This window comes from Strongylocentrotus purpuratus, unplaced genomic scaffold (genome assembly GCF_000002235.5).
Source record: "Strongylocentrotus purpuratus isolate Spur 01 unplaced genomic scaffold, Spur_5.0 spur5_scaffold_9, whole genome shotgun sequence".
NCBI classification, from domain to species: Eukaryota; Metazoa; Echinodermata; class Echinoidea; order Camarodonta; family Strongylocentrotidae; genus Strongylocentrotus; species Strongylocentrotus purpuratus.
Window position 1 is genome coordinate 14,723,628 of NW_022145615.1, and position 15,545 is coordinate 14,739,172.

The 15,545-nt window shown below is 38.1% G+C and overlaps 1 protein-coding gene across 4 annotated transcripts in view; it reads right to left on the reverse strand.

Annotated features, from left to right (window-relative positions):
- LOC587506 (transducin-like enhancer protein 4) overlaps window positions 1-14,454 on the reverse strand; it is a 33,794-nt gene extending 19,340 nt beyond the window's left edge. For 2 of the 4 annotated variants that reach the window (XM_011680353.2, XM_003726685.3), the window contains exons 1-5: window positions 13,803-14,454; window positions 7,682-7,779; window positions 5,482-5,545; window positions 3,332-3,376; window positions 2,492-2,554 (exon numbers count right to left, since the gene is read on the reverse strand). In XM_011680353.2, coding sequence (XP_011678655.1) covers window positions 2,492-2,554; window positions 3,332-3,376; window positions 5,482-5,545; window positions 7,682-7,779; window positions 13,803-13,826 — 294 coding nt within the window. In that variant the 5' untranslated portion in view covers window positions 13,827-14,454. The remainder of the gene's footprint in view (window positions 1-2,491; window positions 2,555-3,331; window positions 3,377-5,481; window positions 5,546-7,681; window positions 7,780-13,802) is intronic. The other 2 variants (XM_011680354.2, XM_787233.5) reach the window with 1 other exon arrangement.
- Window positions 14,455-15,545: the final 1,091 nt, after the last annotated feature.

The following is a 15,545-nucleotide window of genomic DNA, read 5'->3' on the forward strand; positions in this document are numbered from 1 at the left end:
AAGCAAGCTGCTATAGTCAGAGGAGTCCCCCTACATGTAATTCTTCTCTCAAAAGGAACTGGTCAATGATATCCGAATTCAGAATCAGAGTCACCAATGATAGAAATATCTCCTCTCCAAGGGCTGGGGCTCCTGACTCTGCCTATCTTGCTTCTTATATGTTACATAATCCCTAGTTCAATGTCTCGGGAGGGCTCGTTGTGTATCCCCTCTCCTGTGGGCTCATGCTTGCATCTGCTTGGTCTAGTGTGTCTGGGTTAGGGTGGGAAAAAGACTGTGCAGACCTCTCGGCATGGGTTCGTCTCATTGCCCACATGGAGGATTAGATCATGAATCCCTTTGCGAGAAGATGGGGGAGAATGGATTGGAGAGCTTGGATAATCCGATCTCCCAGCTCCTCTGAGTTTGGAAGCAAGGAGGGGGCATGTGATGCATCTCTTGTGTGTAGAGGCAGGTGTATGAGTATCACCCTCTTCTCCCCAAGGAATGCTGTATTTTTTTGCTCTATTCCTTCCCCAGCCTTTTCCTTTTTTGTTTCACATTGGCTGTGGGGGGATTCGTGGATGGCTCACATTAATTCCCTTCAGTTTATCATTCAACAAGTCTTTTTCCCCTTATCTCTAGGTTTTGCATTAATGCTAGACTGGGGGCCGATCAATATTGGTCTGCTTTGCATTCGCAACACCATTATTATCATATTTTGTTCTGCCTTTTTGGATCAGGGTATGATAGTAGATTTCCCGACATCGTGGCTCGGTAGAGTGCATTCACGAAAGAGGGAGTATAAACGGGATGGAGGAGCATTATAGGCTCTGTAGGTTGACAGGTTTCCCTCATACATGCAAGCCCAGGGCTGTTAAATAGTTAGACACTCTGATTTTTGTTTAATGAATAAAAATTACCTTAAAATATATTATACCGGTATGCAGTGTAATGCCAGTCAATCTTTCACATCCATGTTTCATTGAAGAAAACAAAGCATTAATGTTGTCAGTAAATATGTTTCCTTTCCTAAATCTATAATTTACTACAGTTGTATGCAACACCTTGTTCTTGGGTCTTGTGACTTTACAGAAGAAAACATGTTAATGTCAGGATTTCTTCCTGTCCCTGAATTCAATCATTCCAACACTATCCATACAATAATGTGTACTGATGCAGATGATCTGTGCTAGAAAGACATCACCTGCAATGATGGAGGTGGTGGTATAGGCAGTGGGACATCTACAGTAGCAATTGGTGAAGAATGAAGATGGTGTAGCTTCTCCTTGAAGGGCTAGGATAAAATTGCTGTGAAACTTGCTACAGGGAAAGGAGCTGCCCAGATACATTTACAGAACCCCTGTCTCGGGAGGATTCTGTTCCTCTCGTTCATCAATTTCTGAATATGCCATACGGGTATGCTCAGCAAGGAACAGGGTTGAAGATCGAATGATTGTTCAAATTTATTATTGATAGTTTACAGAACACATGCACTACACAACTGCCTGATTTGCATTTTGATCTAATCAAAGACTGAAACATTTTTGAGCAAACCAATTTTTGTGAGTATTCATTCGGAAGTAGCCAGTGCTCACTCAAGCGTGAAATATTGGCAATACTTTTAGTGTCACCCAATTGAATAGACCCCGACCATAATTTCATTTCTAAAAATCATGCAGATAATTTTGGGGTATACTTTCAAAACATGCAGTTTAATTGATACACACTGTGTATTAGGAACAGTCAGACCTGCCAACCTCTGGAGTTTAAAAACTGTATTCTTTAATCCCAAAAGTTACATACAGGAAGAATTTTTTTTATGGATCATTGGTTGAATATGCATGATTTCGTCAGGACTGGTGTGTTCGATGAACCAATGAACATCCCCAAATTGCCGATGTGAGATGCTTTATAGGACAGAATGGGCATTTTGCCATTGAAAATGGCACACACACACAAAATACCAACAACAACAAAAATTGAAAATTGAAAATCGTATTTTATTGAGGAAAATCGTACTGTCGTATTTGCTTCTAAAAATCGTACTAAATACGACTATGGCAGGTCTGAACAGTGCATCCAGCATTTAACAAATGTCCCGGCATATGCCACAAACCACAGAATCTTGTTTCTGTGTATAAGGCACACCACACTTTTTCATGTTTTCTTGGATGAAAAAGTGTGGCGTATACACAGGATATTACAGTCATAATTTGTTCTATTGATAACTTCCATGTTTTAATCCAAGTCCTCGATCATGTATTTTTAACATCAGCTAATGAGGAGAGCCATTTACAGGAGTTTAGGTGATTTCAAGGTATTAGCTGAGAGTTTCTTTTCTTTTGTCTGTCCTTGAACCTCATATTCTTGTATTCTTTATTATTGTTATGCTCTTTGTGTTTCTGGAAATCAAATACCATAAAATAGCTCCAAAGTATATTACCTTGCAAGATTCACAAAATTCCATTCAGAAATTAACATGAAATAGGGAAGCAGCTAAGAAACTCACCTCTTGTGATAAAAATGGGATGATCTGAGCACAGATGGCATTCAACCGTTTCGCTATTTCTGTCTGTAAACAAAAAAATGAGCAAGATGAATGTGATGTTTTTACAGTGATGTTTTTACAACTTATTACAAGGGTTGAGATACTTCATCGTACCGGGGCTAAATATGTGTACAAATGCATGTAGCCTGCCTGTCCTGACCTTTGGGCCTTGACATCCATGTACATGTACACATTTTTTTTTTAAATCTGATTAGTTCATAATTTCTACATAGTGATACATATTTAAGTACAAAGTTTGAACTTTATTGATGAAATTAATCTTGAGATCCTGAGAGAATGAGGCTAAAAAATGTAATTATATGGAAATTGGCCTTTATGTTCTCTCACCAGTGTACTATACAGTACAAACTCCCAAATGTCATTAAGTCATCTCCCTATTGAGATAAATATGGTACTTCCAACAAGTTTGAATTTCATGTCTCAATGGTTCTTGAGACAAGCCAGATAGATTAACAGACAACCCCAGAATGTGATGCCTCGAGCACCATCTTTAGTGGGCAGAGACATAACTTACAAATGCTTCTAGATACTTAAGAAGTTTGAATTACATGTCTTCAGGTTTTTAGTTTGTGTCTTTAACTCTTAAATGGTTCTTGAGATATTGCAATAAGACAGTGTTCAGGACAGATGGATGGATGGACTGAATTGCAACCCCAAAAAACATAATGCCTCCAGCACAAATTAAAAATCATGAGTAAAATTACATGGTTCTCTGCATATACATGTATGTAACATTGAAGTAAAGAAGAAAATATAAGGATGGTAAAGTTTAACCCTCACCTGTTTGTGCATTTCAACATTGAGTCCGTATGACATCTCATAGTACTGTATGAATGAAAGGATAAAAATGTAAAGAATCATTATTACCTGTACAGTATGTACACCCTGTACATGTAACAAAATATTGCAAACACACTGCAAAAATTACTATAGGGTTGTGACATGCATTATAAACACATATCATTGAATTTTAAGTTAAAAAACAGTCCTGTTCACTGTTGTACATGTATACATATATATGGAGGAATCAGAAATGAAATATTTCTAACAGTGTAGGATAAATGCATGACTGCTATCCTCAACATTGCTGTTTGTGTGGAAAGCCATCATGCGCAGATTTCTTGATCCTTCAAGCATGACCACAGTTGATAAAGTAGTAATTAAGTACATAGTAGTTTGTTAAGTATGATAATATCATAACAAAGAGAGACATCAACGCTCAAAATTGAATTTGCAAAACTTTTCATTCTCATGGGTCTGTAATTACAGACTCCCGTCTTTGGCTTCTTTTATATGGTAGACCGATGTATGGACAAATAATATTAATGAATCTCATTTACCTGTCAAGACATTAAAACATTATAACAGTTAACATGCTTGAATAATGTCATTACACCAGTGAGAACTGTTCAATAAAGTGAGACTTTAAAGATCAAGAGATAATTTTTTGTAATAAAATTTCATTTGCCATTTTTCCCCCCTGCCCATAAACTAACTTTTAGTTGACTTGTGATGGTGTTCTAAAAAGATATGACAGGTTTGGAGTCACAAAAAATCTTTTGTAGGGGGAGTTATCCCTTGTCTTGTCAAACACTTAGCACAAAAGTCAAACAACAGCACCTACATGTACATCTATGTGTCGTTGATCTTGTACTTTTGATGGTTTCATGAGACAACACTCTGGTTTGCTTTAATTGTTGATGTGTTGTTTGAGTTCATGTGATGTCAAATCTCCATACTAATTAATTAAAGGGCAACATGTTTATTCAAATCTTTCAGTTCCTAGCGACAGTTATGAAATAAAGTGATCAAAAGTTTGAAGTTTGAACTCGCAAACCTGACTCTTATCAGAGTTTTCTGTTTAGTAATGTATGGCAACATTGGATTGCATGATTCTCAAGGTTGGACAAACTTGTGATTTAAAAAAATATTAAAGATAGTTTTTTAAAAATTAAAATCACAATTTGTTATATTTAAATCACGATTTTTTATTTCAAATCATTTTGTATAATTGTTTGCGTAGCTTAAGTCATAGGGATGTTTTGCATCAACTGTAGAGTAGCCTATTATTGGCGAAACAAGGTTCAAATTTGTTTTTACCGGTATTTAGATTTAGATTGAACTGGGTAGGGTATGGAAACATCATTATGTGCAAAAGTAGGGGGGAAATCTACTTTGAAGATATTTCAAACAAAATTTTCTTTAACACAAAAGTCTATAAAAGTAAATGAAATTACTGATTTAAAAAACAAATTGGGGGGACTTATTTTATGCCAAGCCTGATGATACTTCATGTATTCTCTTGATCACATGTTTATGAGGTGAAAAACTTGATGACTATAACTGAAGGTTTATTGTAGCAGGAAGCTACATTTTAAACCCTTTGTATGTAAAAGAACCACAAAATCATGGCCTTGTATTAAAGCGCATTTATCTTCCTCACTTTGTCTGCATGTACACTAACAAGGAAAAATGACAAAGAACATTGTGTCAGTTACATTTCTCTTTTTAGGGGAGGCATACACTGAAAACAAATTGTAAGGAAGACCATACCCTTCATTAGCCATATAACAAATTGTAGGATTACAACAGATTGGCAAACACATTCAATGAGGTGGAACTTTTGTACATACATGTACATAGACCTGTGACAACATGTACATTTCATTCACATTTGTCAAATAACAACTTTCAATTTACCAACTTTACCGAGAATATGTAAAGTTTATTATGAATTTTGCATTCTAGATGTCTTTTATTGCCGCTACATGAACATCTTCAAATTCATGTACAGTGTAAATGTATGTCCTTTCAATTTTAATCATCCTAATTTGAAATACAAATCATTTTACTTTTTCAATGTAATTCAATTCTCAACAAACCATTAACATCAGCTAATTAAATCCATATGAACAGCTTAATAGACTTACCATCACATAATGTCTTTGCATTTCTGTTTTCTCCTGAGCTAATTTTTCACAATCCATTTTTAACCTGGTGAATAAAATACAAATGAGGAAAAATTTATTTTTTGAAAAACATAATTGGTGATATACAATTCCAAACAAAATGAACCCTAAGAATGTAAAAGGAATTGCAGTGAAGTTACATAAATACATGTATGTACTGTTCATGCAAGGTGATGCAACCATTCAAAATTTCATAATTTGAAAAAAAAAATAAGACATTTTAAATTCACACTCATGAATGTTGAAACTTGCGTGCCATGATTAATAAATATATATTGTTGAAATCAATAATTGATACTAATTGTGGCAAACTTTCAATGAAAGTGAAAGTATCAAATTGACAAATTTCTAATAACACACTTGACAACGATATCTAACAACAATTTCAAAACAATTACTGGTAAGTAATACATGGAACTTGTACTAATTTTGTTCTAAAGTTATATTTTTATGCTTCAGCAATCTTAGAAAGATTCCCTTCCAAAAAAAAATCCCTGCAAACCCCTATTTTAACACAGATTTCAACTTTTATATTTCTGTACAAGACAAATACAACTGCATCTCCAATAGATGCCTCCGCTAAAATTCAAATCATGGCTCAAATGGTACTTGAAATATAACACAATGAGAATAAAGAGCCTAGAATGTATGTAATTTAAAATGACCTTTGTGACCTTAATCAGACCTTTGACATAAATTTAACCAGACAACCCCAAACTCTATTCAGTTGTCTTCCTGTAAAGATGTATTCTTGAACCAAGTTTTATTAAAATGTTCACAGCTACAAAATGGTGATATTATTATGGCTAAGTATGGTCAAAGCTGCTCCAATATTTTAAAGTTGTAAATATACATTGCGATAAATCAAAATGATAGATTTGTAGTGCCTATCTAGACTAATTGAAAGCTGCCTTCCATTGTGAATTTTTTATTAAGGTTGATGACAAAGGAAAAGTGGTTGTAACGCTTAAATCAAAATTTCTCCTTGCTGTCCCCATTGGAAAACCTTGGCTCCGACGTGCCCTTGAAATTGTCCTAATACAGTTCTCAAAGAGAGGCAAAGAATTCTTTCAAAAAATTGAATTTCACATTTTAATTATGTGTGAAATATGGAATTTCCTTCTTCATTGTGATCTGTGTACGAACAAAATTGTGATTTTTGTTCGTGTACAACAATCTTCCCCTAACATATTTGGATTTGAAAGAATACCTACCTACTGTATCATTAATCAGTCATATCTTGGCTTCACAACTTTTCAAATGTAATTTCTAAAACTTATTATTTTGGTAGCAGTACATGTACATGTATTTGTATATGTAGCCATGCTTGAAGCAACAAGGAATTTCATTATGATGGCTTTCCATACAATTAGCTGTGTTGACAAGAGCAGTCATGCGTTTGCCAACACACCTGAGTGTATTAAAAGCCATCATGTGCATATTTCTCAAACTTCAAGCACGACTACGACATTGCCCCACAAGAACAGCAGCAAAATCAAAACAACGAATACTAAAAAAATGATCACCTTGATGTCAGTTTACTCAGAAAAGAATATTCCCCAAAGTAAAAAAAACAACAGATAAATGTGTCAATGATGTCAAGAGTCGCGATTATAGATCCCAATGTATCTATAAGGTTTGAACAAATTTGCATTATTAACCATGAAGTACAACTTTGATTTAGGTTTCTGGAGAATATAGGTACGGTAATAATTATAATATTGACTGGCTTACAGTGTTTATTTCAGGAGATACTGAATATATTGCCCTCAAGGCCAGTCAATATTATATGATTATTGTAATCTACACATGTATGGCTAATAAGCTTTCCATTGATACAACATGTATGATTCATCTATTTCGCACTTGTCCTAATCTTATTAAGTCTATATAGACATCTCCTTTAGAAAGTATAATTGCTACTTATAAAAACTCATGAGAAGTTTTATGCAGACGATACTGAACTAGATAATTGGAAGATAATTTGGCCAGCACGCCGAGCCACGCAACACTACTACCAGATTGTATAGTAAAAGCCACATCATACAGCCCTAATGTCCTTAATTTTTTTAATTTCGAAATTGAAAGTGCTCTCTGAATGTCATTTTGTATCGACTGAAACTGCCCTGAATAGGCAATGGACTTCCATATTAATACTTACGTATGATACTGTGCCTGTAAGAAGCTGAACTCTTCCTTGATTCGATCACATGACTCTGGAATTGTGAATTTGAATGGCTGCCCAGGTTGATGGGGTGTCTGAATAGATAGATAAGAATAAATCTTTGGTTATAAACATTTTAAATCATTAGACTCATTAAAGGCATTGCAGAGACTGGAAAAGTAGCACATGTCAAATCACACAGTTCCTCTGGAGTGCAGTAAAAAAAAGTTTTTGCACGCACAAGTGAAACCCCGCAGATTTTTGTGGGCAAAACCCCTTACCACCAATACATGTACAGCGTTGAATATGAACAATATTCTTGGGGTTAGGTTTCCTTTAATACTCAGACCATCAAGGTGGTATTGATAATACAGAGTCTGCTGTCCTATACACGTGTAGAGATCTACACTTTGTTGTATTGAACTGAACCTGCAACTTCTACGTCCATTGCGTTACACCCTGCAGGTCTTCTAAGCCTACCTGTAGGCGGTTACAACCATTCTTCAGTCTGATATGATCTCTCTGTTTGGTGTTGTCTACCTATCAATCTTTACAATGCTGTTTACCACCTCAGGTGCATGTATGTTGTTACATACATGTGTGCAACAAAGACAGTGGGACTGAGAACACTATCCTGAGGCACTCTCCATCAGCTCGAGCTGAAACAATAAAAAGATCATTTTTGAGCTCGAGATTATCAGCAGGCTGAAGCAGAAGCTAAAGATTCAGGCTTGAGCTTGAGGGATGCGCACTTCAGCCACATTATTGAGCATGCGGCATCAATTGTTTACCCTAAATCATAAATAAAATCTTAAGATCATTAATACACGCACTGCATTAACGTACATGTAGCTAATCAAAAACATAAACAATTGGAAATAGCCGGTAGTCGTGCATGCCGGGATCAAATTCATCTTGAACTAAATGAGGACAGGACGAAAGAAGCAAGCTTTTCCTGAATTAGCCGACTATTTTCCCAAACTAGCCCACAAGTTGGGGGCAATTAGCTCTAGCTACATGTAGGTATAAGGCCAATTGTGTCTTTATCTACCAAATAGCTCGAGATATTAAGCTTGAGGTAGTTTCAGAAACACAAAACAGCAGGATAATTGACTAGCTCAAGCTACTGAAGATGCACTGACCGAGAAGTCTTTTCACTCAAGACAACTCTTTGCCTGTGATGGGTCAGGAAACAATGAAGCCATTTCTCCAGTCTACCTGTATTGTAATGCCAAGGGATCACAGCTTGTTCATCAGACAACCAGGGAGCACATAGTCAAATGCTTTAAAGAAATCAAGGTGAAGTTCTGTCCGAGATTTCTCATCATCTTTCGCAATTTGGTGGCATCCCTTCTTGAATGCAGATCTATATCATCTTACGGTAGTCTGTTTTACATCTCTCTCTCTCTCCGCCATCTGAACAAATTTTCATGGATCTTGTACCTTGAGCCTTGAACCTTTGATCTCATCATCAAAGCTACATGTATTAGAAAGGTTATTGCATGTACTGCAGTGCTTTTTATGAAAGTTTCATTGACCTTTCAACCTTAGACCTTGGTCAGTTTTGACCCATTTTTGAACTTACATGTGTAACCTATTTACTCAAAGAGCTTTACATGTACCTGTGGTATGTGTTTGATGTACATGTAGCTCAAAGTCATAGAAAGTTATTGTATGTACAGTGCTTTTCATTGAAAGTTCACTGACCTTAGTAAGATTTTTCCCTTTTTAAACTTGACCTGCACCTTCAAGAGATGTACCTGTAGAACTGGTGATCCTACCTCAAAGCTACATGTACACTGTATGGACAGTCATTGCGTACAGGGCTTTTCACTGAGAGCTCATTGACCTTTTGACCTTTGAAGCTACAGGTATAGAAAGTCATTGCAAGAGAAGCATGATTGTTGACTATGGCAACGGCAAGTGCCTTTCACTGAGGAATCTGTCAGACTCATCACATTTCTGCATTAAATACACTGTACCTTAGAAACCAAAGAACCATGCTAATTTGTGTCAAATTTCAGTCTTCTTGAAGATAGAATGACCAATACTGAGCATGTGCAGGAGCAGCAGACTATATCTCCATGCCAACTAAACTATACATACAGTACAACTACAAGTACGGACTTCAGAATATGGGCGTATATCTTTTTATTGAAAAGTAATACAGATTCTTCTTTCATACAAGATACTCTCTATTTATTATTTCCAGGCAAAGTGAAACAAAAACCTAATAACAGAGACAAAGGAAGTAAGAAATACCACAGACAATAGCCATCAGGAAACTAAATCCTGTTAAGTGTTAAGTCAGTGGTTTACAAATATACAAACAAATAAATACAGTTTCAATATGTACTGACAATATAAGGGAAGTAATGAAACCACTTTAAAATAGAAGATAAACAAAATATCCTCATATTTGGGGAAAATTCTAAAAAGTTATAAATCGTTCCTTAAGGTAGAAATTGAATATAATCATGATTAGTTTCTAATTTCTAGAAATGGCTGGTAGAAGTAGACAACAGGCCGAGTTGGAGATTGCACACTTTTGTGAGCGATGCTTGTACGTATGTGTACAGTACATGCATCATCCATGGCCCAGTAGGCCTACACATGTACAGCATGTTAACTCCTAGCCAACAATAACATCGGGACATATCAAGTAAATTAAGAAGGAAGTGGATAATATGATGCGACTCGTAGATGAAAAGATAAAGGTACATTGTTGAGAACAAAATATATCACAAATGGGAAAGTTGTTGGCCACTACATGTACATCAGCCAATTTGAAGAGCCCTTACCTTTAGTGATTGCAACTTTTAAAACTTCATAACTTTCCCTTTTTTATTTTTCATTCACACTATCACCTGTACACTTCTCAGATTTTCTGCTTTCTTCTGGATCTGGATCTGTATGATGCAAGGCCTTATGCCTAGATTACATTTGGCCTGCGATTAGTCTACAGAGCCTATATCCTGCATGTATTCCCTTTTCTGTGCGGCCTCTGTGTGGAGGCAGGAGGCGGCCGTGAGATATTTGTACGGATTCACAGACTCCGCGACCTCTATGATTTTGTTTCGCTGGAAGTTATACAAATTTGAAAAATTGTAAGCCCGTAGACCTGTCGTAGATGGCATTACACAATCCCCGCACAGGCATCGAGCTGAGGCCTCTCGTTCTGATCATTTAGCAAACGCACGATTTTTGGTCAACATGGGGGCCAAAAACAGCACCGCGGCTACACGGTCACCGCACCTTTTTTGCGCAACTTATGCACAAAAGCAGCACAGGCTCCGTACGATTTTCGTGCAGAGGTTGTGGAGACTGCACAGCTACTGCATTGAAATTGCACGATTTCCGTACAATCTCCAAACAGCCTCTGTACGGATTTGCCCCCTGCCCCCAAGGGCCAATACAAGAAATGGCACGATGCTCGTAGATAACGTAAACATAAACATTGTAGCCCGTAGTCTCCTACGCAGTAATCTAGGCATAACTGGGCATAAAGCACTGGTTGAGAGAGGGCGCAGGGGTACTTAGAAGGCTTTGTCAATGGCCTTCCTGAATGTGCTGGTTGATGTGGAGTTTATGGTGTTGTCGTCCAAATGGTTCCACTCGATGATAGATGGAAAGTATGAGCTCCTGTAACTTTCAGTTTGTGCTCTGATGGGATTGTAGCACTTGCTGTTGTTTGTCATTTGTCTGTCTATGATATTTGAGGTATTACAGTTTTCAAATTGTTTGGCACAGATTTTGAATTGGGAGAGCTGGCACCAGCCCCCTACCACTTTGAAGAAGAGGGTGAGTTTGAGGTTTTTCCTTCTTTCCTTTAGGTTAGGTAGATGGAGCTCGACAAGCTGAAGCCCTCATCCTCTGGTCACATAATTTCCTGTGATGAAGCAAACGTCAGAACTGCTCTTCTTTGAACGTTTTTGAGTTTGTTGATGTCCTTCTGCAAATACGGATCCCAAGATGTAGCACCATATTCGAGGAGAGATCTTACAAGTGCAGTGTAGGCTGTTTGCTTGATATCTGCAGGAAAGAAGTGGAGGTTTCTGCGAAGGAGGGATAGGACCCAGTTTGCCTTTTGGGAGGTCTTGGCAACATGTTTCTCCCACTTCAAGTCCTCTGAGATTGTGACTCCCAAGTAACGAATATGTTGGACAAACAGTACTTCAGGATGTGGCCATTGAGTTGGTAGAAGAAGAAAGACTTGCTGCAGATGCTCATGGTGTAGCACTTCTTCTGCTTCTTTGGGTTAAGTCAACCTCCTTCACAGTTGAAGATTCTTGCAGACTGATGAGTGTGTGTGCTAACAAGAGCCAGGTGCATGGTGCAAGTAAAAATTACCCAGACTTAGTTAGTTGCAGCCTCCCTTCAGGCATTGACAGAAGGCATTCACGAAGGCACGATAACCCAGTTGGTAGAGCAGTGGTCTCGTAATTTGGCAATCAGGTTTTGTAACCAAGTCGATGCGCTAGTGCCCTTTGGTAAGGCACTAATCCCCATTACCAGGTCCCTCGGAGAGGACCTAAAGCTAACAAGCATTTATGCTTCCTAAGCAGTCAGGTAAAATAACCACCACTAACCACCACCACATGTGGCACATACTGTTCCTGATGGCAGGTTGTTCCAACTCCTCACAGTCCTGGGAAAGAAGGACTGCTTATGTTGCTCAGTTCTTGATCGGGGGACTTGGTAGCTATGTGCATGGACAGTCCTGGTAAGTCTTGTGACAGGGTTGATGCAGGGTGCTGTGTTGAGTGCTACCAGGTTGTTGCGAAGCTTGTACAGCATCACCAGTCTATAATTTTCTCTGCGTTGCTCGAGTGTGGTCCAGTCAAGTTGTTGGAGCATGGAGGTCACACTAGAGGTGTTGTGGTACCGATTAAGGGTGAATCTAGCTGCCCGTCTTTGTACCAGTTCTATTTGATGGATGTAGTTTGCAGAGGAGGGATCACACACTGTGGCACTTGTATTCAACGAGTTGTCTTACTAGAGCTTTGTAGGCAGTACTCTTCAGGTCTGGTGAGTTGATCCGGAGATTTTGTCTGAGGAAAGCGAGGGTGTTGTTTGCTTTCTGTCATATACTTGTGATGTGTTTGCCCATTTCAAGTCGGATGTGACTGTGATGCCAAGGTACTAGGTTGATAAGACTACTTCCAGTGGTGTGTTGTTCAGGATGTACTGGTGTTGTATCTGGCTCTTCTTCCTGGACACTGTGATGGCCTTGCACTTGTCTGTATTGAGCTCCATCATCATTTCAAAGGACCATTCAGCCATTCTTTGAGTTGAAGCACTTCTTTGCCCATGCATCTAGAGCTGCAAGATCATCTTGTAGGATGGGATGGTCTTGTTGCTTCCCGATTTGGAGGTAGAGGAGGCAGTCATCTGCGAACATGAATTTCCTTCTTCTTCCAGTGTAAGTGCTGCTTCAAGTTTTCTAAAACTAAACCGTTACGTCTAGGCATACATCATATAATGTTTATGTAGTCTACATAAAGAAAAACAGGGGACAATTTATTCGCAGGATTGTGGTAAAAATCGGTAGTAGAGGTCTAGATCTACATCATGTGGGCAACGTGGGTTTCAGTCTGTGTGTGGGGAAGGATAAAAGATGTTAATTTGGCGAGGTCTGTTGAATCTTAAAGACAATAAAGACAAGATTATTATTTTGACTTTGTTAATGTTAGAAGTCTAACTTGTTTTGTTAATAGAGGTCTATGTAATTGTTACAATTGTTGTAGGCCCTAGACATCATCTAGAATCTACTCTAGATCTAGAGAGAAAAATATATATTCTAGATCTACAATTCCACATAGTGCATTACTAGACAAAAGTGGGATGTGTATTTCCGGAGCTAGACTAGTACATCTACACAGAATATTCATCACAAATGAAAATAGTAACAGTTAGATGACTTGTAACAGTATCAGTCAATGCTTATGGATGGGACCATAGCAAACGAAACGTGAAGCGCCTGGGCACCTCACATCACTGATCCCATGGTAGATCTATGCGCACCGCACACACCATCTACACAGCACTCTCATAAACAACATTAACACTCGTTCAAGCAACTTATTAGCACATCAAAACAATGAAATATTTCACTTACTGCATGCCTAGTTTGCGGATACATGGCGGCAAATGGTAACAGGCTCCTTTCAAGAATCCAGAATAAATCTAAAATCCACGATGTTATATTCCAATACTCTAAATCCTCAAGAAACGCCTTGGTGTCCCAGCCATGAATACTGTACAATTCATGTGTAAACTTAGCTATTCCAAACAGCGAAGCATATGCATGCAGTGTGTGTAAAACACATATCCCGTGCACACACACAACACACTTACACACACTTCGTGTATATCCAATGGGCGGGCATGACAGGCTTTAATACTCAATACACTGTTTGTGTGGTGGGAAGTAATTTGCCCGCGTATATAGTGTCTGCGTATATATTCGTCCAAGTCAATTCAACACTGGTGTATACTTGTAGTTGCAGTTCAACGAGGATCATATATTCAGTTGTTGGGGGGAAATGGATACCGGTGTTATCCCTCAAAAGTGTAGGTGTAATCCATGTTTAGTTCGAAAATTAAGCCCCCAAAAATATATTTTGCAAAACTGCATCACATGTCAACCACTTAAAGTTTTTCTATATCCAAAATTATAAATCTGGCTTAGAATAAACTATATCATGTGCGGCATTTAGATACCACATAATAGGCAAGTTTCCACGCGGGACGCGACGACAAAGAAACAAGTGATATATTCCATAAAAGGAAAGTAATTGATTGGCTGTATCACCGACGGCGATTGAACGTGACCAGTAAGAAACGAGAATTTCACGTGCCACTAATATATGTTCGCATAGTAGATTCAATAACCAATCAGTCACGCGTATGTCCACAAGACACGCCCTGTGGGTGACACTGTGATCACGCCTGACTAAAGTTCAGCTGACAAATTGCTGAAAGCCTCACCTACCACTTATCCGCGGAATGCGGGCACAGAAACCGATTGCATTTCACGCTGATATAAGCTGGCAATCCAGCCACACACTGCACACCGCGACAGACGAAGCTGCACAATATTCCGTGGGGATTAGCTAGCCAACAACAAAGCAAGGAAAATTATCAAGTTACCCTGGGGGTAGCCGCAACGGGGGTTCGAACGATAAGATTGCACTTACGTGAGCGAAAAAAGCTCGCCCTTATTTATTAAAAATAAACACAGGCGATACAGTGTACATGTATCCGGCCGAGATGGTGTGTGTACCCGGGAGGGTTTGCCATGAAAACAAGTCAATCAAATATTGGCGGAGAGATCTTTCTTGAATTGAACACAGCTACGACAAACACAAACTCACATTGCGCTTTAAACTAGGGGTTTTATTGGAAAGGGGTGGTCGCTTTCTTCACCTGTCAAAGAGTGGGTTCATTTTCCATCCTAAAACAGGCTATATAATATAATATTGTGATAATCGGTCTATTTAACTATTAGACTGAACATAGTCCTTAAGTTGAGCAAAACTTCAACTCTAGCGTTCCTATAACAACGTCTTTACATTTAAGTGTGTTTTTTTTTCTTCTTCTCAATTCATTCCACATCTCAAATTCTGTTGTGCATCAGACTCACTCATACAATTTTTTTTTTTAATACTAGAGTCGGAGGTTCTCCGACCCTGAACATTATGAAGTAGACCTATATTTTATAATTATAGGGCCTATAGTTATGTAAAATGCAAATTCCAAAGACACGGTATCGTTCAGGGGTTAGATTCGGCGCACGGCTATCAGTCAACGGAAAACAGCAAACAAAGAGTATCATAAAATGAAATCTTATAAAGACCTT